The sequence below is a fragment of the Taeniopygia guttata genome, chromosome 2 (genome assembly GCF_048771995.1).
Source record: "Taeniopygia guttata chromosome 2, bTaeGut7.mat, whole genome shotgun sequence".
NCBI lineage: Eukaryota > Metazoa > Chordata > Aves > Passeriformes > Estrildidae > Taeniopygia > Taeniopygia guttata.
Window position 1 is genome coordinate 112722753 of NC_133026.1, and position 27440 is coordinate 112750192.

A 27440-nucleotide genomic window follows, 5' to 3' on the forward strand; every position below is an offset into this window, starting at 1 on the left:
GTCATCATACTATTTCTAACTCATTTGTTACGGTTGCCACTATCACACAAAAAACATTCAACATGGAAAAACTTGTTTTTCCTTTACATTCAAGGAATTTATTTTCCAGGAGCTGTGTATACTCTTCCCATCCACTCATGAATAATTTATACAGTGACAAAATAGACCTCCTCAGCTCCAAGCTCTAACAGAATCACAGAATAATGAGGTTGGAAGAGACCTCTAAGATTATCAAGTCCAACCTATGCCCTAACACCTCAACTAGACTATAGCACCAAGTGCCATGCCCAGTCTTTCTTTAAACACATCCAGAGATGGTGATTCTACCACCTCCCTGGGAAGACAACTCCAGTACTTTATTATTCAATAACAAATTAAGTAATATAAAATTAGATATAATGAAAGAATTTAATCTCTTCCAAAGATATTGACATGTTTTTCCTTGAAAACACATTTGCAAATATTTCTAAACATGCACTATTTAAAAGCAAACTTTTAAAAAGCAGCATTTATATAATTTCTCATGTGGAAAAGATCATAACTTTAATAATTTATTCCTACTTGCAGGTCTATGATTGACACCGGATACTCTACATCTCAAAAATTGTTTCATGAACAAAATCAATGCCATTTAAATGAAGGGAGTATAGTATCACCTCCCCAGCCAGTTTAATGTAATAAATTGGTTAGCTGGTGTTATTGGGATAGCCTACTACACAATGCCTTTGCTTATTTACAAAGTCTAAACCCAAGCTGGCTGTCAAGCACATTAAGCAAGACTGAACACCCAAATCAGATTTAACCACTATTTTAAGACATTCTTAGAAATAATGCCTGCTGACAGAAAGTAAACTACATGCTTTGGGCAATAAAATATATTGCATTGATCAAAGCTGGTTACATAAACAAGCTTAACCAACCATTGCAAAAGAGGTCATGATATCCAGTAATAAATATTCAAACCCCATGACTGCAAATTTAGTCCTAGTCCAGAAAGACCACATACAAACTAGAGAGTTAATTAAATTGTGTTTTAGTTAACAACTGAGTTTAATGTTATGAAGAACTTATATACTTTTCCTGCTTGCAAAGCAAAGTGAACAGAGCAGAGAGAAACAAATTTCATTCTTACAACCGAGCAAATGTGGAGAAGCAAAATACCCACAGGAGGAGCGTGTATATTTCAGACCACAAAAAATACAGTACATTATTCACATTGTTAGAAAAAAACCAAGACAATTACCAAAATGTTTAACTGGTAAAAGTTTAATGTCAACTTACTTATAAAAATGAAAAAATATTTTAAAATTCACCATACAATTGAGCAACCTGGCCCTATTGACTACCAGCTATAGGAAGGCATTTAAGGAAATGATGTTGTGTCAAAACAAAGGCTAACTTGAGGCATGTATGCTGCTTTGAAATAAAAAGAAAAGAAAAACCAAAACCCCCTCTCATTTGCAGGAAGCTAGATGCTTAGCCTAGTTTTTAAAGCTAATTACAAAATCCTCGTTCATACTGGTCCAGATGTCTTGACAATTTCTTCTTCTAACAGAACTGTCAAAAGAAAAGAATGTTTTATGAGATCTTAATACATCTTAGCTCTAAATCTCTGCAAGAAGAAACAGAAATACAACACCATACTTAGGATATGGATATTACTAATTAAAGCACTTGCTTATATTTTAACCATTTCCTTCAGGCAACTGTATACAGATACTTCTGTAACTGCTACCTTACACAAGGTTTTAAGGACAAATATACTTTTTCAGGTACTGCAAACAATTCCATCAAACGATTTCTACGCTTTATATATTATTTAGCTATCTTGGAGCCTGTATTTGAACAATATTTAGCAATAAGATATGTAAACCAAGATGCATAAAATATTTTTTATGTGACAGTCTTAATGTATATCGTGGCATGGCCCTGCAGAGCTGCAGCATTCTTAACATAGGACAAATAACAGAATAAGGTTATCATGCTTCCTGTGGCATGTGATCTCACCTTAAACTGAAAATTTTACAAGCCTTCATTTCAATATGTCTCAGTTTTATTGAGCTACCAGTGTTTCTCAGAAGCTTTATAAATTCCTGTTTCCCAAACTTAAAAAAAAAGATTCAATCAATTTATCACTGCCCTACACTTATCCTGGCACAGGAATACAGCATCAGCCATCTCTCTTTTTCATTGCTTCTTCTTTTCAGAATTAAAAAAAAAACCAGAAAAAACAATAATAACAAAAGGTCTAAAAAAGGCCTGTTACCCTCAACAAAGCAGAGATTAAAAGAACTTTGGGTGAAGAAAGAGAAAACACAGTAACCAGCTTGTCACCACTTCGTATGGCAAAGCAATATTGTAATTAAATGTCTCAAGGACTAAATCCTGACTTCTTCCCCCTTTTTGCCACCAAGCTTCTTGAGAGATCTCACACCTTCAGTCAAAAACACATTTCTGATTTAAAACCATTTTGCAATCTCAGTATTTAATATCATTAATGGGTTAAGAAGTGACCCAAAAAGTCAACAGAAAGTGGTTTGTCACATTTACTGTAAACCCAAATTAACCACAGAGGCTGGCTGCCTGCTATCAAATATGCAGAGCAGTCTAACAGTCTTACCTTCCATCTGTTTCCACATTCATTACAGACAACAAACGTTGTCATGGGTTCATCAGCACTGCGGGTTTGAACCTTTGGCAAAGACAAGAGCCAGAGCAGAAAAGGAAAATTAGTATCTTCAATTGTTGTTAGTGTGTGTTCAGTCTAACTGTTTAAATCAAAGTTTAACATTAAGGAAAGAAATTTGCATAAAAATACAAGTTAACTTCATGTATCAACTGACACTGGGCTTTTTGCCTCACCATAAAGCCATGATAAACTTCGATTTTGAGAGATCTAGTAGCACTAAAATACCAATTTCTGCATTGAAACTGTGCACATATTCCTAGGAAGAGATTCTGCACTAAAAGTATAATGACCAGTACAGCTTCACATACATTTACTGACGCAAAGGCTTAAAAGTCCCACGACTGAAAAACAACTTGCTATTTAAAGCATCTGATAAACAATATAAAATAGAAATGCAGCTGATCCTATGATGGAAATTACATTCCCTGAAACACTGTTTAGCAAATTAAAGCACTCTTTCTGTGGCTGTAGGAATGATTGTAAATCAGGATCTAGTGTTAGTCAAATGGTACATTAAATATACATAAAAATATATATGAGTATATACGTATATATAATTTTCTACTATTTAGTCCCTCTGTAAAAATAAGCTTACACACACTAAAAACAGTATCTCTCCTCCACGAAAAACCCTTATAAATATGATGTAATAAGAATTATTAAGAATTCAGCATCACAAAGAAACTCAGGTTTCAGTCAATATAGATACTCAGCTTGGATCTCCATAAAATTTTTGGCAAATAAATACAACAAACTTGCTTTAGATAAGCACAGCTAAGTAGATCCAGCTATCTTCACATTTTACAATTTGCCAGCATTTTGTTGAAAGTTCATTATACGATTCCAATTTTTTTTTCTCTGACGATCTTTGCATAGGACTTAAGTTTTCAAAAAGGAAAACAGAGAATGAATAACCACACACCTGGGTGTATGTACAGTTCTTCTTTTTGCACTTGCCACACGTAAACAGATCAGTTTGGGTACCTCCTGTTTTAGCCATCTGGTGCTCTCTGATAGCTTCTTTGGTCAGATTTTTGCGCATTTCTTTCAGCTCATCACTTGCCATTTCCTACAAAGGACAAAGAGCAGACAGAGTTTACTAGAGAGTTTTAGCTTTAAAATAAGTTATCACTGTGTGAGCCAATTCAGTTTTTTACTTAGAATCCATGAGCAACAACTCTGTTGAAGGGCAACATAATTCTACACATTTTTAATTTTACAAGACTTAAGCTGGGCTATTTCACAGCACAGAAGCTACAAGAAGTTAAATATGTTCTCTTTTTTAACACAGATAGGAAAAAAATACAACGTCAAACATCTAGAAACATTTCTATGCAAATACACTTCTGAAGTTCAGAAATGCAAGCAAGGCAAGGTAGAGGACTTAGAAGTCCTCCAAAGAGGCAAAAAAGATGCTCTCCCTAAGTTAGATCCTTGGATAATTATCTCATTGAGCTACATAACATTTATTACAGGAAAAAATTTACATTGTTTTGACTTCCATATTTGTACTGGTAAATACAGTACAGCCATAATTTACCATATGTCATCAAAAATCATATAAACTTGGTTTCTAAACACTAACCAAAGAGTTCAGAATCACCCCCTTTTCTTTTTCCTTTAAAATAGTTTTAGCGCACAAGATCTTCACAAGGTCTAGAAATCAAGTGTGCACAGCAAAACCAATTTGTTACATTTTTCTTCAATACAATTTTTTTCACTATCCCATGTAGATGTGGAATGAAAATCTTGTATCAATGCTTGTTTACTTCAGAAGTAATCTTAACACTATGGGGGTTTTTGCTATTTGACACTTTAATCCAAAACATTAATCAAACAAACCATGTGCACTGGAAAGGATGAAATATATGTTGGTACATATGTACATAAATACGTAGAACAAAGAAAATCAAAATACATACTGAAAGTACAAATTGCTTTTTCTACACATTCTTTCACCAGCCTGTTTGTCCTAACCTTTATGTAAAGCTATAGTAAAAATCAACAAAAAAAACCCACCATAACTTTCTTTTGGAATAAAGTTAGTCACGATTTTCATTAGTTGACCATAACTAATTTCTCACAGCCTCCAAGACACTCCTTTATATCTCATTTGAGGGGGCAGAATCTAACACATAGAAGCAGAACTAGAGAACTGAAACACGATGTTAACAAGATTCATTTTTCTCTCCCATAAAATCTCATTTTTCATTTAAATTTCTACATCTATTTTCACTTGTAAAGACACTTTCATGGCCTCTACCCCAGCATAGCCCTGTAATTCTGATTCTGCAAGCCACAAAAAAGCCACAGTCTTTCAGAAATATGCCAGCTTACACAAGTTACTTTTATGGCTAATAAATACAGGCCAGGATGTAAGTCCAAGAGGGAAATAGTTCAAGACCTGTGCTTTACTTACCTCTGCTGTCATTTTAGCAAACTTGTCAGGAGGAATGTTTCCACATAATACATTTTTCCTTAGGTTAGGGTTCTTTGCATCCTTGAGATTTGCTATCCTACTTCGTACCCTATTTTTGTATTTCATATCAGTGTTTTTTAATTCTTGAAAAATAGGTGCTTTGGATTTAAGGAACAAAACATGGATAAGTAAAATAGAGTAAAACATTAACAAGTAAAACAGAGCCCTAGAAAGGATTAATTCTGGGAGGCAAGATCTAAACCAAGGTACTTCTCCACTGTTTGTCAAGCCCTCCCCCCACCCCAACCAACAGCTACTTTCCTGTTCAACACAGCAACACAGCAGAATTCACAGCCTTCTGAAGCCTAATCATAGTTTAGTACAGGGTCAGCAAAATATGAATTTTTGGGTAGTAGGACCTCAACTATAACTGTGAAAAGTCATCCATAACTTTATGTCCAGTTTCTTGATCTCATCCTGAAAATTAATTAATTTCTGAATGAAATATTCAAACATTGACAGCTCACTAACACGATTCTTTTGGTTAAAAAAGGAAGCACAGACCTCTGTTCTGGAATGATTCAAACACTGGTACCAGAACCACCCTTTTGAGAACTGTGAATTCATTTAGAAACAAACTTGTAGAAAATTAAATAAAGATACTAAAAAATTATTAAGACTGTTAACAAGAAAAAAAATCTAAATAGCAAAGAAGAGCCCAACATTTTATGTAAGAATGCTTCAGTAAGAGATAATATTGCTGCTACAAGGAAAACATACTGTGCCGAAAAGAACCCACACACACTCACCTACATACATTCCTACATATTTTAAGGCAAATCATTTAGGTTGGTCTGGTTTTTTAAACACTACATTTATGTACTGATTTGTTGAACACAGTTGCCATTTTTGTTTTATATGAAATACAGAAACACTCAATATATAGAACAAGTCAATTAATTTGAAAATTACTGTTTTTCAAAAATACTACTGCCCTAGAGCACACAGATATACAAAAAAGGATATCTTCTTCAATCAGAGAACCCAGCTCTTCTTCATCAGCACCAATAGCAATGTAATCATCTGAGGAAAATAAATTATAAAATATTAGCAACCTGGCACTCTGAGATTCCTATAATTCCAGAACACTGTAACTCAGCAGTTGAGTCTTCTTTCTGTATATGTAATATTAATTTACTGCGTACTTAACCTTTCAAAACTTATTACTTAGAAGAACATAAACAAGTGAAAGAAGCAAGAGTTAAAAACATTTAAAAACCAAAAAACTTCTGACACCTAGTTGTAAACACAAGTAGAAACAAAAAACACTGTTACACAGAAAAATCTAAAATATTCCAATAGGCTTGGCATCCCTCCCATCTCCACAGCCTGTGCATAGAACAGCCTATTATAAAAGGGAAACATTTTATCTTGTTTAATCAATTGTTTTTGTCCATATAATACAAGAATAAGCAAATAAATGTTTTGCATGCATGGAAGAGAAAAATTTCATTAGAAACATAGTAATTAAATAACAAACAATCTTATTAGATTTTTTTAAATGCAAAGCAGAGATGTGTCATAAAACATGTAAATTAGAATAGACCACAGTAGTCTTGAAGGCAATAAAACATTTGAACTAAAATGTCTCAAGATAACTGTTTACTGGTTCTGACCAAAATGCTTCTCCACAAAGACATCTACCTTTCCAAGACAGCTTAAGAACAAATTATATATAATATTTGCCTCCTCATTTCAACATGGGTATATTTCAGTGAGTAATCCAAACATCATTTGTCCTTTGATTTCATACCAAAGGCCATAAACAAAAAAAAATAACCTTATGTTTTTAACTCATGGATCATCAGTTTACATTTGTTGTAGAAAGCAACACAGCAAAAAAAGTTTTCAGAAAACTATTTAAAATGAAGACTACATAGAATTATGAATGAAGATGCTGTATGTGACTGTCTGGTCCCAAAAAAAGTCTATGAACTACATATCCAGATGACCACTAATTCATTAGTGGTCTTTAGTCAGTTTTGCTTATTGTCTATACCTGAATACCTGAATTCATATGAATTAAAAGAAAGAATAAGAGAGTAAACACAGATGATTCAGAAGTCTACTTACACTGGGCCAAGTTACATTAAGCTAAGAACAGAGAAACAGGAGCTTGGTCATAATTTTGATAAAGAGTAGGATGCACCAGAAAAAAAATCAGGTAATTCTGAAAAGTCCAGCTTTTAGTTTGCTCCTTATCCAGCAAATTATTCAATTTGTCAGTTTAAAGACACCCAAGTGTACATGAGAGATAAAAAGGAAAAAATCCCAGAACAGTCAAGGAATTTACAGATACCCAAAAGGCATGAGGTTAAGAGCAATGCAAGACTCTATTATTCCAAGTTATCTTAATGAAATGTCAATAATACATGAAAATAGAAAGGCAGCCTTCAAAAATTAAAATCTGAAGGTTTCCAGGACTTCTGGTGTTAAGAAAGGCAGTCTTGCATATAGTCACACCCTCTAAGTCAAAAAGACTGACACAAAAAAAAATAGCAGCCTCTATAAAAAGATTTAAATGAAGCATTAAGGAGGCAATAACATTCCTGAGAAGAAGATCCCCTGTTGGTAAGGTATCAGATGAACTGAGCCACAACATGTCCTGAATTAGCAGCAACGAAAATGCATTTTCAAACATTCCCATGCCATTATGTGCACCTTGGGTAAACTGGTTTATGGTCTACACACACAAATAGATACAAACAGGGTTTATTCTACCCTGCAGGGTAGGAGAAAAAGTAGAGTGGGAAAGAGAGAAATAAAGAAGGAAATAGTTAAACTTGAAAATATAGTCTACAAAGCTCACCTCCTGTTCTGAGAGCTGCAGAGAGCATTTCTCTACATTTCACTCGTACAGAGTCTGAAGTGCTTGGAGCCCGGGGAAAAGAAGGGATGAAAGAATTTGAGGGAGCACTACCCTCCTCCTTCCTGCTGCTGGAATTGCTACTTGAACTGCTAAAAAAAGGCAAAATGAAAACAAATATTAATGTTTTTCCCCCCCTTCAAATAACTTTGTTTCTGGGCAAAATACGAGTCTTTTGCTACATCCATTTTATGGTATTCCAAAATAAGAACACAGGCCACCTTTTAAAAGTTATTTATAGCTCTAGAGTCAATACAATTTTTAATAGCTCTAGAGTCAATACAATTTTTAAAGTGTCTTTAGACTATTCACTAGGGTATTCCACACAATAGAGGCACAGCAGGTATTTCATTCCATTATATGGCACATAAGCTTTAATTCTCAGTTCTTTATATTAACATGAAATCTTTTTTCCTCCCACAGAACTTTACTTTGAGAAACAGTGACGATATATCACACCAACATTCACTCTGGAGCAACTCCCTTGCATTCAATCTGCTTACTGTACTGAAGGGGTGCCATGGTCACAAAAAAACCCCCACAATTTATGCAGTTGTGCAAACTGTAAACCAAGTTTTCAGCTTCCATCTGGACATACAGTTAGAGGTTAAACTTCAATTTTAAAATGGCTGCCAAAAAGAGATCACTAAACTCAGATATGTATAGAAGAAATGGGCTTGCAAATACTCTTTTGTAAATGTTCTTCAGCTCCTGCAGTGAGCTGAAGTTAATGTAGGCTTTTTTTTCTGGTAACATACTTTGTGTTTACCAAAAAAAGTGCAAAATGTTTATTAAACATAAAAGCTAACTCACAAAAGAAGCATATGCAATTACCCCAAAGCAGAGACTGAGAGTTGTTTTACAGTTCTCAAAGCTTGGTGCTAGTACTGAGAGGACAGGGTATTTAACAGACCTAGCAGATAGAACAAACAAAACTTGTCTGGCCATATCTTGACCTATGTATCTTTTTTTAAATCATGTCAACAGTAGCACAGTTTACTTCCCCAACTGTTTCTTGTACAACTCTGTCTTTCAGAAAAGAACATGGCAGCTGTCTCTCACATTACAAATTCAGACCAAATAGTTTTATGTTAATTTATACTGAGTGAGACTATTTGCACAGCCATTAAGAATTAAGCACCTTTCTTCTCTGGCATCAGGGCTGTTTTGTGAGGAAGATGCAGGCTCCTTTTTCTTTTCTTCAGAATCTTTATCAGTGGAAGGTCCATCTGGAAATACAAAACATGAGAAACTCTCTTCTACCCAGAAATAGTAACTGATTTAAAGCAGTGATAAAATATCATGATTTCTCCTGAACCAGTTAGAAATGCTACCAGCTCCCACTCTCTGCTTTGACCTTCTCTTGCAGTACAGCCTTCCGCTTCCCAACACCCTCCCAATGCAGGAAATGGAAAACATGACAACACCTCAGATCCTTCGAGTCAAGTCCAGCATCTGCCTTAACTGTCAGTGAAGACATGATGGAAACAGGCTTTAATGATTTATTTTTTCCAACACTCCTGCATTAGGTAGACAGTAACTTCCCAGGTATCGCATCAAGTCTCTGGAATTTGTCTTCCATTTTTTATATACTGAAATTCCTACTACATACATGCCATTCTTTTAAATTATAGCGTGGAAGATACCACAGTTGGCAAAATATAAAGTCTTTTTCATCTTTTTGAGGGACTTTTCCAGACATACAGACAGTATTTTCTCTGATAGCTCTTATATTATTTGCCTCAGTATTTAAATATACTTGAATCTGCCATTCCCATAAAGGTTATGTTTCACTACGATTTTACAAAGAATAAAGACAAAAGTCTTTACGGAGAAGAGCAATCACAACATTTAACTCTAGCACAGCAAGAATGCATACGCCCTTCTGTTGCAAAGAGGATTTCAGAGTGGCTAAACTGAGTGCCTACTTTGATTTGTTCTCTAGAAAGGATGGCTCTCTACTGCCTACAGACAAAGCCTAGTGAGATCGGCATCACTGATTGACAGATTTTGTGAATTCTTCTTTCCAAGCCCTTATAAAGCTGCTATTACACTTCTACAATTTTAGACTGTATTACTGGAATAAGCATATATTACAAACTTTAAAATTAATTAAAAACAGAACAAGAAAAGGAGGGAAATCTGTTAAGGCTCAGTCTTGCCAACAAAGATGTCCTGAACTAAGCATGTAAATCCTTGCTTAAGCATCTAAAAGTATCCTTATTTCCAGAGGAACCCCATCCCTGTGCTTCTCAGAGGAACTTAGTTGTATGTAATTCACAAATTTGGGTCTCTTCAAACATCAAGCTTTTTAATTTCAGAGAGTAGAAAATAACTGTACTGACTTTATTTTTATTGGAACAATAAACTTAACATGATTTTGATCCTTTCCTTAACCTGTGAGTTAAGGAATTTATCCAATCAAACACCACTTTGTTAAAAAATCATCATAAAAGGAGAGCAGAGACAGCAGTACTGGATCAGACTAGGCACCAATCTACCATCCTGTCTCCAGCTGCACCTATAAAGAGATATGCACAAAATAGTACAGGAACCAGAAAAGCACAAGAAGATACTTCTCCAGAGTATTCCCCCAGCATTCAAGAGCTCACCCATTGTTTGCAATGTTGCAGTCAATCCTTGATAAATTTAGTTCCAGGAAAAAAAAAGATCATTAAACACAGATAGTGCACTCAGGCTGTCTTTAATAAGCTGAAGATGTTATTAAAAAAATTCCTAATAAAGATACCAATTTAACAACTTCTGTTTATAAAAATAATTTCACTAAGAAAGCAAACGAGACTATAAACTGAATGGATCACATGAGTTCTCTGCTATGACAACTGAAGTGCACTAAGAGAAAGAAAACAACTCCCATTTTTAACATGCATACTCACTCTCTCTATGGCAACAACTGATTACATGTGATTACATGATATAATCTTTAAAGATGTTCCAAATATGCATGCAATCTCATCTAACTTCATAATGTTTTAAGTACATGCTCATTTTTGTCAGAGGCTTTAAGACAAACCAGTAGATCAAACAGGTATGTTGGGGTACAGCTCAAATCCTGCAAAGCAGGAGCTGGGCTTCAGCCCATATACCTACACATTTTTTCCTGGCACACAGTTGTCAAATTCAGGTCTGACCTGGGTATCATCTCCTGCCTATCAGGCATACACACCACAGTGGTATAGCTGGCACCCAGATCTCCTCTATCAAACACTTCCATTTAGCCCAGCACCATTTCACCAAGGGCAGGCATTTGCAAACACCTGCCAATACCCCAATGGCTTCTCTCCCTTATGGAGGGCACGGTATACACAAGGCACACAGATAAAAGCACACATCCTCCTAGAGCTGCTGACCAGGCTATGCAAGGGCGTCTCAAACCAAGGTCAGACTTGAGCAGCTGAGACTGAACATCTTCAGCAAGTAAGTCCTCAAAACTACAGCTTCTTTAATCACTGAAGAGTTTTTGCTTAATCTAGTTTCAGAAAGCTGAATATAAAGTTAATACTATCCTAAGTATTTAAGTTGCTTTATGGATCATAAATTGGAAAGCATTAAAAGAGATGCTTTCCATCCTTAAACTCACACAGTAATAAGGGTATCTTGTTTTATTGAAATACTATATTGACAAAAGAACAGAGTGCAATTAACAGCCTCCTATGCAGCATTTCATCTATCCTCTGAGGAAAGAAAAATTATCCTTGACAAATTAAAAGCCCTTACTAATTAGCTTATTTTATATTCAATAACCAGACTCTAATACAGAGGAAGAGTGACATCTAATGGGAACTATGAACAACCACAGAAATTGTAACAAAGTAAGGTGGAAAAAAAATGGCCCTTCTGTGAAATGTCTTTAAAAATGCCAATGTGATTCACTTCAGGAAGTCTACACAATATTATAAATATTTATATACTACAAACTACAAGTTGTGCAGTTCCTTTTTGCAACTCCATACAGCTATTCAAACTTACCAAATTTTTCTTCAGAAACAAATAGAAACTGTCACCAATTTTAGGACTGAAAACTGTAACTTCACAGTTTTAGCTACTGCATATTCAGGCAGCCATAAAAAAAAAAAAAAAAACAAAAACCTCAAAGCTTTGGTTTTTTTATAAGAGAAGTTAATTTATATTAATACTTCTTCTTTAAAATACAAGGAACATGGTAGTAATAAGAATTAGCCATTGGAAAAAGACATTTAAAGTTTAACAGCTGCACTGCAGTTTCTACCTGGGTCTTGCTGTTAATTTTAAAGATATCTGAAGCTTCTTCAGTGAAAAATCTCTCCATGGTCAAATAAGACATAACAGTGGTTTGTGTTATCAAATCAAAAATTTTAATGCAATAAGATACAGCCAGATAACATAATTAATCTGAATGTTAGAAGCCATTAATAGCTGTCTGCTAGATTTTTCTATGTTACAAGGCAACACTAGACATTTGCTAGTAATGAGAGAAAAATTGAAAATATAAAGATGCAATGTTATTAATTTATAAATCTAACTTCAAATGAGGAAAAGTATTAAATAAACATTTGTCCAGGAACATTAATGAAAGGTGGCTAGTTATTACCTGGAAGCACATGAAAATTTAATTTAGTGGGATATCGTGTGTTGACTATTCAGGAATCACCACCAGAACTTGTGAAGTTTTCTGAGTATTCAGTTTAAATAAGTTAAAGGAAAGAGATAAGAGAACAGGTACCAAATTACATAGTTATTAATTTAACAATGACCTTCATATGCAATAATCATTCAGGCTCCATTTTCTAGACTGACCAAATAATCTTGAGATGCACAAGCAGCTACACTTGTCAGCAATTCCTCTACAAGACATAGTAAGGCATGAAGGTAAGATCAGTAAAGTTTCTTTTTAGTAGTAGCTCTGAGAGGAGGAATAGCTAAAAATCCGTAAGTAAACAACAAAATAATGAACTGTTTGCTAAGTATTTTTTTGTCATCAGTGACAAAAGACCGTGACACATGGACTTAATCACTATATGTGTTTTTCTCTTACAGAGTACAATGCATTGTGTGTTATCTCTCCACTGATTTGCTTAATAAATTACAGACTTACTAACAGTACATGAACAGATCCAAATATACACTTCACAAGAGGTGATTTCCACAACTCATACTCGATATGAAAATGAAACTACTGAAATTGGTTTTGAACTTGATTCTGCTTGATGTCTTATAAAGATATGTACTCTTCTTATCAAAAGTAAATAATATTCATAAATGCTATTAGACTCATTTAAGAACTTGCTTTGCCAGGAACATTTTTTTTTAGGAAAGCCAGTAGGCTTTGAGATGTCCTTGAACAACTTCACTTATGACACATTAACATACCTGTAAGATAGTCCTAGACTGCACCTGCTGGCTCCAGAAGAATCAAATCCAGGTTTGAAATAACAAAAGATTGTGAGCAAAGTAATCTTAGTATAAAATACTTCCATGATGCCTGACTGGTGTCTTTAACACTTACACACTCTTTTAAAATAAAATTACTCAGGCATGCCCTTCTTTGAAATAGGCATTTCAAAATGTTTGTGGCCTCACTTTTAGTTTTGAATACTGGCAACAATTAATCACTTAATGTTAAGATTATTGTGCCATACTTCTGCATTTTGAGTTCAGTATACAATGTTACTGGAGGAAAGTTTACCTACAGGTCTGGACATTCTTCTCCATTGCATACTCCTCAGTTCAGCAAGTAATTATTTATTATGAGGGTTATATTTCTTAAGGAATTTTTGTTGCTTTTCTGACATAAGAAAAACCTCTGACTACCTAAATGAATGTGTATAGATTCATTACCTGTACAGCATACTCTGTATATTCAGCTACTTGGCAAAACAATCATTATTGGTAAATCCCATGTTATATCTGAGCACCATTCTATTCTGAGAGCTGAATTTAGCTCCTTATGCAAATTCTAACCATCTCTGCTGTGTAGTTTAACTTCCAGAAAGTATCTGAAAGGGACCTTGCACTGCGGCTCATCCAGTGAGTCACTTCAGATGGTCACAAGCCCTCTGCTGCACAGCTTCTGACCCGTCTGAAAAACGTTTGGCAACCTGTGAAGGCTCAAGTCAAGCCACAAAGATCTGGTGATTCACAACTCAAAACTTTAATTCGTTCTCATGTTTCCCATGCATTCCTAAAAACTGAATTCTGATAGCATTGAACTGAAACATTACATGCAGCCTGAACAATGAACAATTCTTGCCTAAATTCAAAATGTCATTTATAAAAATAACTCACAAAGACTTCAGAGCTCTGAGTACAATGCTTGGTACGATTAACAGCTGTCCGCTTCTGCTGCCATCTTTGCTCCATACCACTTTACATGCACTATAAACAGCATAATCGAAACTGATTTCTCAAGCAGCTCAACATACGGTATTTCGTATTCTTCCAAGAAAGTCAAAACTAATGACAAAACAGAATAAGAGTACTTTGTAAGATTCCCACCCATACTTATACCCTATCTTTCACAGAAACTTTTCACATGAAACTTTACATTCTAATGAGTTATTGAGCAGTGATAAAAGAGCCAAAGCATTTGCCTTACTATGCTTTATTATAAGATCTACATTACAACCAAGGAAAATTTAACTACCTAAGTTTTGAATGTAAGCAGTGCTGTATTTTCAGAATTAATTTGATTTTATGTAGTAAGGGCATTACCACAATTATATTAGAGCTGGCACAATAATGCACACACAATAGTATCTGTTCTGTAACAAAAATTAGCACATGAATGAAGGTCACATACCCACTGCCTCAATAAGTATTCTGATAAATGCCAAATATTTCTTATTTGCTTTCCTGCTCCTCACATGTTTGACTTCACCTCATGCAAAATGCCTTAGTTAGAGTCTCCCAACTGTGTTAAAACAATCTGAATCTAGCAAGGTACAAAAGGAGAAGGTCCGCCTTGCCCCAGCTGTTTGTTACTGCTACAATCCCTGTGCAGGAAACAGTAACTGCAAACAGGCTGGACCAGAAAGTGATAGTTGAAATTTCAAGCCAGAAGAAATGAACAAAACAATTTGTTTCCAACTGGTCAGTTCCCATCTCTGGTCTTCTGGATAGCAACTCCAGCACTAGTTGTAACACAGGAGGGAGCAAAGAGGCACCTGTGCAGAAGGGAAGTCAGGACTGCTCCTTTACACAGCAGCCTATACCCAGATTGACCTGCAGTGACCTTCAGGCCCCACGTTCTTACCCAGACTACTACAGCATGAAAACCCTTCAGGCAGGAGTGACACTCCCTGTTCACAATATTTGAACACTTAAACACCAGCAAACTTTAAGTAACAATGTATTAAGACAATTTTGACTGACTTAAGGAACTCCAAGCATTAAAAAAATGAGACAATTATTTTTAGTGTCTCAACAAAAAAAATGGCAAATCCTTCAGTCAAAGAACAGTGATAAACAGGCAGATCTCCCACTCCCCAAGGAGAGCAGCTTCTGAGCACACTCCAGGTGAGAATTCTGTTCGAAATGAGAGTATCTCCTCTACTATGTTGTCAAGTTAAGTGGCAGTATTAAAAATTTGAACTTCCAAGAAGAAAAATTAACTGTCACCAGATATTAATAGGGTTTTGTTTTTAAAACTTAGACTAATAACTTTTAGTAACTTGAGAGCTAAATCACCCAATCCAGTAGCTACTTTTAGAAGTCTTTAGAATAACTGACACTAATATGCAAGTCAATTTCTCCACTTATATACCTTACCACTTTTATATATTTATATAATAAAGTTGATTGTCTACATTTAAGTTTAAAAAAAAAAAGTATATTACTTTCACTATTTACCAGTTAACTCTGATCAGATCCTACATTAAGATCCTGTATATTTCCTGCATTTACTTTTATTATTAAGGTCATTATGAATTTTAAGGTGTTTTATCAGCATGTCTAGTATTATCCAATTTTGACATTAAAGCATTTTCAGATATATTAAGTACTACCAAATACCCTTGAATAAAACCCTAACAGAAGGGTTTTAAGCTTATTAATTGCTTTAAGGGAAATTAAACAAAAATTATTAAGTTGCTAATTAGTAAGCTGTTTAAAATTATGAAGTTTTAGAAAGTGCAGCTCTATTTCTCACCACCTCTAAGTTATAACAGATTTTAACATGATTTTTACTGTTTTTTAATCTTCAGAAATCACTTCATAACCAAACATCAAAGCCTCCACACTCTCACATGAGATTTTTCACCAATTCCTCAGAGTACTTGTTATATTTGACAAAGAAATAGTCAAGAAGTTCGTTAGTGCTTAGTGCTGCAGTACAGTCACTCCAGCTCAACTGCAGGCAATGAGACTTCAGAAATGAATCATGTCAGAGAAGCTGATTTCCTGCTGCCTGCCAGCCCCAATAAAATGCATTAACTGTTTCTCTGCACACACTCTCACAGTAATGGTCTGGTGAGAGTCAAAGAGTAAAAAACCAATTGCACCAGCCCTGGAAGTTTCAATATTCACACAAAAGCACAAATATGTCTAAAGCAAGGCAGTGTCAATGATGAGCACCAAGGCTAGACAGAGTTAAAACATGCAAGAGCAGGGACATTCCTGTTGCCATACCTAACAGCTTTTTCCAAGACTTGATAAGAGATTTTGCTAAAGATGTAACCTCTTCATCTGTGCTTTGCTTGCGTATTGCATTCACTGACATTCCAATTCTGGTAGACTGCAAAGGAAATTGAAATATACATTATCACAAGTGACATGAAGGCAACTTAACAAATAAACACACATAAATTTGTACTTTGACATTAATTTTTACAGTATCTTTTTTCTTTTTCTTTTGTGTGGGTTTGTTTCCTTCTCTCCTGTGATTATCAGGACAAAATACTGCAAGCCTTTATAAAAATAACTTTAACAATATGGACATTTTAAAAAGAAATACAACAGTATTACCATCTGTCTTCATCATAAAAGTTTGGGGAGGGGTGGGCAGTGGTGGTGGGCACAAGGGTTAAGGACTGTATTTATATTTCAGCACCATAAGAAGCTTGCTAACTTCTTCACTGACATCATACTCTTAGAATTCCCATTTAATGCCTGTGGAAAAAGCTGAAATACCCAGCTGGGAGCAAGCATCTTTTCGGTACCTAAAAATTTTGCTGATACTGAGATTCTTTAGAATCGTTAGCACAGAGAGTTCTGACTTTAGAGAGACGCAGAACTCTGTGTTTAAGATTTTAAAGAATGAGCTACCCTGTCTTTCTGAAGAGGCCAAGACGGTGACAAGCTTTAAGCCTTTGCCACTACTGCCACCTACAGAGCGAATATGAGAGCAAGTTACAATTCACACCTTTCAAGACTCAGAAGACGAGGACATCAATATAGCTCAACAGTAACATTTTAGAAGATTTAGGGCTAATGTGTACACGTAACAAGGAGAAAATTTCCACCCTTTTAGCTTCGCAAGAGAAGAAAAGCATTTAACAATATAAATAAGGATTTTATTATCCTTTTTTAGTCTGACTGATGACTAAATTTTTTTATTTGATGCTAAGATGTTCAGTTTTGTTGCCTTACCATTTACAGGACACACTAAATATAAATTACTCTACTTACTTTTGCAATAGATCATCATAAATTTCCTTCTTCTTAAAAGGAAAATTTAAATTTTTGTGGCTTGCAAAAATGGAAATGGTTTTTCCTGTAAATTACTTCTTACAACCCAAACAACTCTTTCTGAGGCACCACGGATGTGCTAAATGACTGGAAACATACTGAAATAATCCTTAGCTATTTCAGCCAAGGAAACACATTAAATAACCTCAGGCCTGAGCATCAGCTCTAAACATGTATTTAAAGAAAACAGATGGTTACTCACCTGTAACTAAAATGTTCCAAGATGGACTCTGCTCACCCACATTAATGGTACTGGCCATTTCTCTTGATATTTTGAACACTTAAATCTCAACATTATGTTCAGACAGTAAAAAATAACATGTCCTTGAAAATACGTAAAATACCACATCTGGATGAGAAAAATGTACCTACCAAAAAACCCAACCCTCCATTAATAGCTGGGCACAACAACAGCCTGTGCTTATCAGCAAAGGGAAAACACACCAACTTACAGACTTACTTAAGTAAAATCCAAAAACTTAAGTAAAACTCAAAACTAACCAGAAAATTTTCTTCTTCAGATCACACAATTGAGAGTTTATGGGAACTTTCTGAACTGCCAGCTTTCTTAGAGCAGTACATAAGAAGAACTCACCTATTTGCTTTTATAGAGCACTGGATCAGGTCTACCTGAAGAGAGGAAGTAATGATCTACTAATTTATCTGCCTTCTAACTGGCACAGATAGTCACCAAAGATCAGTGTTATATTCTCAAAATTATCGTATTTTAGTGACAAACCAGCTGACAGTATTTGAAATTTCCTTCATTGTCCTGTCGGTAGAGCTGTTCTTGTGATTGCCATTGTTAAGTGATAAACTCCAGTATTTTCATTCTTCCCCACTTTAAATTCTAGAGCACTTTACATCTGCTTTCAGAGTAAAGACAGTCAAAGACAGCATAAAAACAGCTGTTTTCACCCTGAAGCACTGAAGCTTTGGCCAGCAGCCCTCAGCAGGTATGAGCAGCAGTGACCATAAGTAACCTATGAGAACACAAAGCAGAGCACATGGTGGCAGCAGGTGTTCTATAAACCAGAACAAAGGCAAAAATGTAAGGAACACAGCCAGGGAGGAAGAGCAACCACCGAAGCAAGCAGACGTGCTTCCAACTTTAAATTATAAGTGTATGAGGATAGAGAATTGGTGAGCACTGCGACCAAAGCAGAGCCAAACCAACCACTGAAGAATAACCACCCATGGGTTTATAGGTCTTGCCAGTGAACCGGTCTGAAGCCATTAACAAGGGTTGCACATCACAACCTAGTTCTGCACATGTGTGTGTAATTTCCTGTAAAACCTGTTTGTGAAAATAAAGCCTGACTGTGCCACTCACTGTTTAGCTGTGCACTAACCACAATTAGCACCAGGGACATGATGCCTTTAATGCTGTGAAGCTGCTAAACAGATTTGCAAGTCAGACCACTGGATAAATTGTGTGAGGAAGCCTACTGGCTCCCTGCCTAGCTGAGCAAGGATCAGCTTGCTTACATAAAACTCATCAGATGTAACACAGTGGTATTACTGCCTGCAATCACTTCAGTTTTCTGTGAAAATAAATGTGGCAAGAAAGACACAAGACACCAGCACAAGTCCAGACTACTAATATGCACCTTCCTGTTGCACATACCTGAGAAACTAGTCAGAGGACCTCATAATTTCAGGATGAAGTAGCAGTGGTATTACATGAAAAATCATAACTTCTCTTATTACACAGGAATAACAGAGCTTTTCTCAATGTAGCCAGTTTTCAAAACTTCATAAAAATGGGTATGGAAGTATGTTTTTTCACTTTTGTTCCACATTTCATCAATTCAAACACGTTTGTCAGAAGTCTTGATCTACACAGAGGAAGATTGTGCCTCTACTATCTCATGATCATCACCCTTCCTGACACTGGCACACTAATGCTCCACCAGAGCATTGAGTACAATTACTTCGCATTTCAGCTCTCGCTCCGAGCTCACCATTGCTTGAGCAAATTTGGGAGGCCAACAAAGAAAGCTTATGTCAGACTTAATATATTATCAAACTCCCAAGAAAAAAAAATAAATTTGAGTCCAAATATGTTGCTAAATGCAATCTTAAGCAGTGGAACTGTTTTGAATACAGCAACGGATATTTATGAAGAGCTTCCTAACTAAGGTACAGACAATGCACTATGCAAGAGTATCCCAAAGTACCTGAAATTACAGAGCCCTTGCAGAGTGATTTTTAATTCCAAAGTCAATATAATATTATTATACTTAATGCAAAATATAATTTGCGTTAAGACCCACACAAAGAAACTCCAAAAAATCAGGTTAAGCAGATGAGTTTTCTGGGTTTTGTTTTTGTTTTGTGTGGGGTGTTTTTTCTGGAGGGGGTTAAGTTTGTTTTCTTTTTAAAGAAGAAGGCTGAACATAGGGGATAAAGTATCAGAAGTGTATAAGGTGCACTTTTATTTATGCATAAAAGTGACACCTTATATTATATAATATATATAATATTATATAGAAATAATATTAGTAATAACTTACTAAGTACATTCTGCAAGTATATAGGATGCATGAATCAAAAATGTTACTGCTTCTTTAAAATTTGAACTTTATGCTAATTGTTTATCTCTGACTATTCATTGCCCCTTAGAAAAAAGTTACTTTTCAGTCTCCTCCAATTTATTTGGCTACTACAGCAAATCAGGTCTCATATTTAACTCTGACATTTGAAAATTTACACAGATAGGGAAAATCTGGCTAATTTGGAATAAAAGTTGCTCACTGATGAACTACATGACAAGCTCTGAAACTTGACATACAAGGAAAGTTTATTTTTTGAAAGAATTTGCAAATAATATATGACATATTGTTAAATATGTAAATCTAAGTAAAATTAGTGAGAGTATCCAAGCAGCTGGGAGAGACTGTATCCTCCATCCCTCCAGCCCAGAAGAGAAAAAGAGGAGAATAATTACCTTAAGAAATGCATTATTCAGAATGAAGGAGGAGGGATGTGGAGTGTTTGTGAAATACAACTTGCCTAAGAGGTATCAACTATGTTTCTCCTCACTTACAAGACAAAACCAGAACTAACTACATAAGAAAAGACATATCAGCTGTAATCAGGTGCATTCTCGTTCAAGAGGAAGGAAACACACCACATTTGTGCTGGAGTAAAAATGTGAGAGTCTATGTCCAGTAAATTTGTAAGCAGCTCTTCTCCCTTGTGCATGACCAAATTCACAACTGTCAACTTAATCAGAAAGACAAGCTTTAAGAGTTTGCTACAGGAAGAAAATATTCAAGTGTGCTACATCAGGTGAAGTGAGACTAGACTACCATGTAACAAAACTGATGCTTCCAAGAATTTTGGATTTAGGAACCTATTTAAATAGCATAACCTTCTTTCAGATCTGCTGGCTCCACCTTCTTCATTAGGGAGTTAACATTTGCAACGCAAGAACAATAAGAAAACCATACCTGTAGCAACTCAAGGGTCATGGGAATATTCTTAAGCTCCTTCAACAAATCAAGAGCTCCAGCCTAAAAAAAAAAAAAAAGAAAGAAAATAAAAAAGTCAAGTTAGTAGCAATCAGGAACTTCAAATAAAATATCAACAATATAAACTTATCTGCCTTCAGGGACACATACTGGGTTCAAACCACCAGTTCTCAATTTATCCACAGAACTAGAACAAGGAATGTTCCACTTCAGAAACTCTAAGCATGTGTAGGCCTTAACTTGGAAATCAAAGTATTCACTGAAAGACTAGGGGAGTTTTACCCCATGTAACTCAAATGATAGTCAAAGCATTCTGTCAATCACTACTTAATCAGCACACATCTTCAAGGGTGCTTCGCATCAGAAACAATCCAGACAACAGCAGCAATTTTGAGTTCATAACAACCACATCAGTTTTAGCAGAAGAATGTGGAGTTGAGAAGCTTTGCACAGTCCATCAATAATGCCCACATACATATAAAACAAACACAGACATCATTCTTAACTGTTTTTGTGATGATGTGGTAAAGCCACACATTGTGGGTTTTTCTTCTTCCCCTGCTAAGACTGTTAGGAAAGGTACTAACTAATTCTGGCTAAGCAGCTTTCTAGAGAGACGATTCAAGTTCAGAGTTTGTACTATTAGATGTTAACAAAGTCTATACCCAGCTACTTTAACAATTCATTCCTTAGCAATGTAGGCCTTACTTTAAAAAAGTTTGCATAAATGTGAATGCTATAATTCTCTTTACCCTCTTCAACCTTGACGATTTACCAACTCTACGTCAGCAAAGCTCTGCACCATCCACTTGTGACCGTGCACGTGGGCTGTCAGCCTACACAAACCTCACAAAGGCTGAGATGATTTGGCTGTTATTCAAGTGCACGTGGTACTGAACCTGGAAGGTATGAACAGAAGGGAGGCAACAACTGCCCATGCATCCAAGAGGCCATTCAGTTCACTCACAGGTTCAGTTCATTACCTCTTCTTCTTTTTTTTTTTTTTTTTTTTAAATTCATAAGGTTTGGAACTAAACCCCACAAAATTTGCATTTGCAAATCTGTGGAATTTTATTAGCTTTCCTTACCTCTCAATTTACCCTATTTTATTTGGCATTTTGCTTACTTTTCAAATTCTCCCTAAACAACTTCTATTATAATGCCTGTTGCAAGGAAACGTAAATTATTCTGCTCCATCTGCAGTCTTACACTTTAACCACTAAAGATAAAATAACTACCAGGAGGCTGAGAAAGATGGAAGTGTAACTTTGGTGTCACATCTAAAAACCCTAAGCTCTGGACACCTTCAAATGTTGGCTACAACCTCTGTTTTTCAAACACTTCTGACCCAAAGAAACCTCCAAACCCAAACATTTCACCAAATTCCACCTTACACAAATTCAATTAACATATAAAGCTAAAGCCTCACTATTTTGCCATGATAGCAAAAGTTCCATTTAACTTTTATTTATGCTATACAAAACTTCTTCAGTCTTAACCAAAGAATTTTAGCAGTAATGATGCAAGACTGAGAAATGTCACAATGTTTTCAGGTGCTAAATTGAGTTGGCACACTAAACCATATCTTTCTCTCAACAGCCATAAGCGTGGTTTCTTCTGTGCAAACACAGATCCAAATAAAGCAAGTTAATTATCTTCACTGCTACAAAACATAATCAAATTCAAGAAAATTTTCTTAGCCAAAACAAAACTAATGACAGAAGTCAATGTGCCGTTTAAAAAAATATAATCCAGTAATACTTACTTCCAAACCAATTAAGTTATTAGCACACTGCACACAGCATTTAATTTTAAAATTAACACAGCTGATTGTAGTCTGCAAATTCAATATGAAAGTAACACTGTAATGCAAAATAGCACTCTCTTGATCTCATCTTAGAAATACAGTCTAGTCAAAATTCCTTTGCCTGCTATATCCCTTCCCAACTGCATATATGAAAACAAAATTATTCCCAGAGTAATTGTTTTCCAATACTAGCAACTTGATACATAACAGGTTAACAAACCACGCAACAATTAAAAAGAAAAAACCCAGAAAACAATAAAAAACAAACAAAAAACCCCACCAAGAATAACAACAACAAAAAAACCCCCATAAACACAAATCAAAACCAAAAAAGTAAACCCAAACAAAAAACAACAGGTTAACAGATGATATCTACATTTTATGCTGGTTTATGTATCAAATTACTAAAATTGATAATGCACTAATCCTTTCTAAGCCTTCACTTCTCTAATCAATTATACTGTGCACCAAGAATTAGATGCTTTCAAATTAAATTTATATTGGTTTTAAACTCATACCAACTAAACATTTTCATAATTGCTTTCCTTAGCATAAAGTCAAATGCTCTCTGTATCTTAAAACTAGTGTGGAAGTTGCACAGTATAATTTGTAATTACTTGTCTCCTAATGTAAGACTTCTGTGTTCAAAACCCCCACAACCATTAAGACCACTGTTATAAACTCTCATGTAAAGGCATTTCTATAATTTTATAGAAAAAGAAAGGCAATGTCCCATTCTCCTAGTCTGGCTAGCTTTCAATTTACCTTGTCACTTAAATTAACAGAAGTTAGCTTCATACAAACCCAGTAGATTATTCCTCCCAGCTTCTTTCAGTTGGTCAGATCACAACAGCACAGAATGGTATTCTATAGCCGTATTTTAAAGCTGAGCTTCAGGCAATAGAAAATGAAATACATTTTTGAAGACAGCAGAGCTATCCAGTTATAATTCCCTTCTACTTAAAGGAATATACATTTAATAACACAGAAAATTTTATTTTCTTCTCTAAGTTTACTCAGGTGTTCTTGATTTTTTTTCAATCCATGGATGCAGCCTTAGTTTTCATACCTATTTATTACAGCAGCTTAATGAAAGAAAGGTGTACTTACAACAGAAGCTCAAAGGAAGGCACTACAGGTTTTAATCCAATCACAGTTATGAAGGAGGAGTAGTATCTATTTCAATTCGAAGCAACAGCAGAAATGCGTATCACACCAAGCATTAAATACTAAATCAGATTATTTCCTCCTTCAAAACAAAAGAACTGCATATATCATTTCACTAAAATAGTTACGAAATCTGCACAGCTACAATTAAATCCTTAGTCAAGGCAAATCATCGAGAGTCTGACTCAGAAAGAGTGTCTGCATGGCCTGCCATTTTAACTCATCAAAAGACATGCCACAGAGTGCTTTGCCACAACCCAGTCACCTTTTGTATGAGAGATCAAACATTTCTTGTCATCTGACTCTTGACAGCTTCAGAGAGAGCAAGTATCAAAGCTTTTTTCCTTTATTTTATTATTAATGCATCTCATCAAATCATTCTCTTTCAAAGACACAGACCAAATACCTGATCTTGAAGAGTAAAAACGGAGAAAGGAACACAAGAGGTTGTCAAGAGCAGCATTATTTAGTGGGTACTTGTGTAAGAATGCATTTATCAATTCTTCTTCACCTTTGTGAGACAATAAAGTAGCTTTTCATAGAGACTACCTTAATAATTTTGCTAAAGATAGCATTTTAACTGCAGGACAGAATTAGGTAGGAAATCACTTTGTACAATACAGAAATACCTTGTAAATTACAAAGGCTTAGTAAGAAAAACACCGAGACACCTCCTGGTTTGAATACTAATGTACATCCTCTCCTTTGATGCCACTAAGGGTTTTTATCATGCTACACACATGTGCTTTGGACAAACTGTCAGATCTCCACTCTTGGCCACAGCAGCAGCTAACAAAGGAGCCACCTGTGTGTAGCAAGGAGCCTGACTGAAGCAGCTCTGTTTCCACACAGTACAAAAGCCCAACGACTCTGGTGCTCCCATGCTCTCATTCCTTGCTCTCACTGCTGGGACAGAGGTGAGCATGAAGGTCCAGCTCTGGCTCCAGCCAGGCACAGCCTGGCCCAGCAGTGCCTGCTGTGTTCAGCCATGTCACACCTACGCTGGCCCCAGGGAAGTCACCGCAGCACTCCCCGGAGCTCTGAAAGTTAATTATGTTACACATGTCTGAATACATGTTCCCAGATGCCTCTCAAATCACAGAGAAATACCCTGTCATCACCTGCAGTATTCCTGGTATGGCTACTCCCCAGGATCGTTCTCATGCTACCTGAGAGCTGTCATTTTCTTTCTGTTATCAGAAGTTTTACAAATAAAATTGAGATGGCTGTCCTTTATCAGTCTCATGACCGTGATATTTAAGCATCTCAGTCAGTAAGTCTTCACCCTTTCAACACCTTGTAGAAAAGACCCACGACTTCAGTTTTACAGAACATGAGACAGCAAATGCTTTTGTGCTTAAATGCATGGAGGCTAGAAATAAAAACAAAGAGGGAAAAACAATGGAGTTAATAAATACCAGTCATGAAATATTATTCACTCTAGACAAGGCTCTTGCTGCCACAATGTATAATTTAAGAGTTTAAATATATCAGAGCTAAACCAAGCCATATTATAGAACCTCAGGGACTGGTATGTACTTACAATGAATTTGTTTGCATTCTGAACTAAACAAATCTCCTTGGTTTAATACAGTCAGTATTTCTAAAAATATGCAAATATTATTAATAATGCTCTTTATACTCTCCAGTATTAAGCAATAACAAAACTACTTCTAGACGAATTGCACAGTGTTGAGTTCTAACTATTACTGTTAATAAGCTTTTAATGCATTGTCACAACATATAGGAAAAAAACCCTAAACTTTATGTATATAATAGTACCTTGCAGGAGGAACACTAATCACATATACATACACAAATTTCCAGAAAATAACAATGTGCCCACCTGATAAAGAAACAGTAAACAGAGCTGACAATTTACTTGCATGCTATTTCATGTATAACCAGAATCAGTTATCTGGTTGTTGCTCTACACTCTGATTTTACTTACTTTGATGTGTTTGCAGGTACCATATAAAAACCATACGTTACCTCAGCTCTGTAAGAAGGGCATACATGACAATAACACTTGAGCTAAGCCAATTGAATCCTATCAAACTATATTATTCCCCTGTCCTGAGGCATGAGTTATTCCTCAGATTAATAAAAGCAATTAGAAGTGTTGCAGGTTAAAGAAAAAAAAAAAAAAAAAAAAAAAGAAAGAAAGAATGGAAAAAGGCTCACATTCCTCATCTGTGAAGTTGACCCGCTCAACTCTGGCCCTGCCGCAGCTGCGTTTGGGCTCTTCACTCCTATCTTAGTTTTCACATCCCCCTAAAACTCCGGCTTTCACGCCAAAAGCGACAACACCCATGTAAGGGGGCCATCTCCGCAGGTTTCTCCTGGGGCTGGCAGGTTTTCTCTCTCCCGCGCAAGGCCAGCCCCGCGGTTCCACGAGCAGGAAGCGGCGGACGCAGCCGCTCCCGGCCAGGGCCGGTGCCCGGGCGGGAAGGGAACCTCCTCCCGGCCGAAGGCGCTGGAGCGGGGCCGCCCCGCCGGGGACAGAACCGGCTGCCGTCCCCCTCCTGTGGAGGGGCCGGCGGAGGCGCCGAGAGAAGCGCGGAGGGAAGCGCCGAGGCCGCCGGGTGGCGCGGGGAAACGGCGGCGGGGAGGGACAGGCCCCGCGCCCGCGGGAAGGAGGCAGCGCGGGGCCGGCCGGGGCCGCGCCGGGGCCCGCGGCGCCGCGGCCGATCCGCCTCCCGCCCCGTCCCGTCCCGGCGCTCACCGCGTTCTTCTTCTGCACCATCTTGTCCATCTTCTTGGCGATGCGGATGATCTCGTCCTCCGTGGCCATGGCGGCGGCGGCCCGGGCGGCGCCAGGCAGCGCGCGTCGAGCGCCGGCCGCGGGAGCCAGGCAGCGCTGCCGCTCGCCGAGAGCAGGGGCGGGGCTGCGGCGCCCGCGCTCCCCCCGGGAAAGCCCCGAACGCAGGAAAAGTACAGCGATGTGTGCGACCTCCAACAACCTTCACTGGGCACTGCACCAAACCTGACCGAGCTCTAAAAGCGTTTGGACAACGCTCTTCGGGCCCAGGGAGTCATTCTTGGTGTCCCGTGCGCGGCCAGGTCCTGTGCGACTCCATGATCCTAGTGGATCCTTTCCAAATCAGGACGGTCTGTGGTTCTGTGACCCTCTTACCGCTCCATCTCCCAGCAATGCTGCTAACGCTGACACAGTGCGAACCACGCCGCCCGGAACCCCCTTCCTACGACCGAGCTTCCCTTCGGCTGGCAGGGGACTCAGAATAGCAGCAGACTTTTACTAGCGTCAGCTT

The 27440-nt window shown here is 36.8% G+C and overlaps 1 protein-coding gene across 3 annotated transcripts; it reads right to left on the minus strand.

The window, feature by feature from the left end:
* Positions 1-1250: 1250 nt before the first annotated feature.
* On the minus strand, positions 1251-27050 carry TCEA1 (transcription elongation factor A1). 3 transcript variants are annotated; one of them, XM_072924657.1, is made up of 10 exons: positions 26894-27050; positions 21174-21236; positions 16660-16765; positions 9176-9263; positions 7978-8123; positions 6135-6191; positions 5109-5263; positions 3612-3758; positions 2621-2692; positions 1251-1557 (listed from the first exon to the last, which is right to left on the minus strand). In XM_072924657.1, the coding sequence occupies exons 1-10, from the start codon at positions 26960-26962 to the stop codon at positions 1549-1551; spliced, it is 912 nt and encodes a 303-aa protein (XP_072780758.1). In that variant the 5' UTR covers positions 26963-27050; the 3' UTR covers positions 1251-1548. The 3 variants fall into 3 exon arrangements, with proteins under 3 accessions (XP_072780758.1, XP_002197689.1, XP_072780759.1); XM_002197653.5 differs by having other exon boundaries at positions 7978-8126; XM_072924658.1 differs by lacking the exon at positions 26894-27050 and adding an exon at positions 26353-26376 and having other exon boundaries at positions 7978-8126.
* Positions 27051-27440: the final 390 nt, after the last annotated feature.

Excerpts from the sequence above, each read along its gene's own strand:
- TCEA1 (XM_002197653.5), bottom strand. The coding sequence starts at position 26,962 with ATGGCCACGGAGGACGAGATCATCCGCATCGCCAAGAAGATGGACAAG. Across the intron at positions 8,127-9,175 it reads CCTGATGCCAGAGAAGAAAG|CAGTTCAAGTAGCAATTCCA; the intron begins GTGCTTAATTCT and ends GCCTTTTTTTAG. Across the intron at positions 3,759-5,108 it reads TTGCTAAAATGACAGCAGAG|GAAATGGCAAGTGATGAGCT; the intron begins GTAAGTAAAGCA and ends TGTCCTTTGTAG.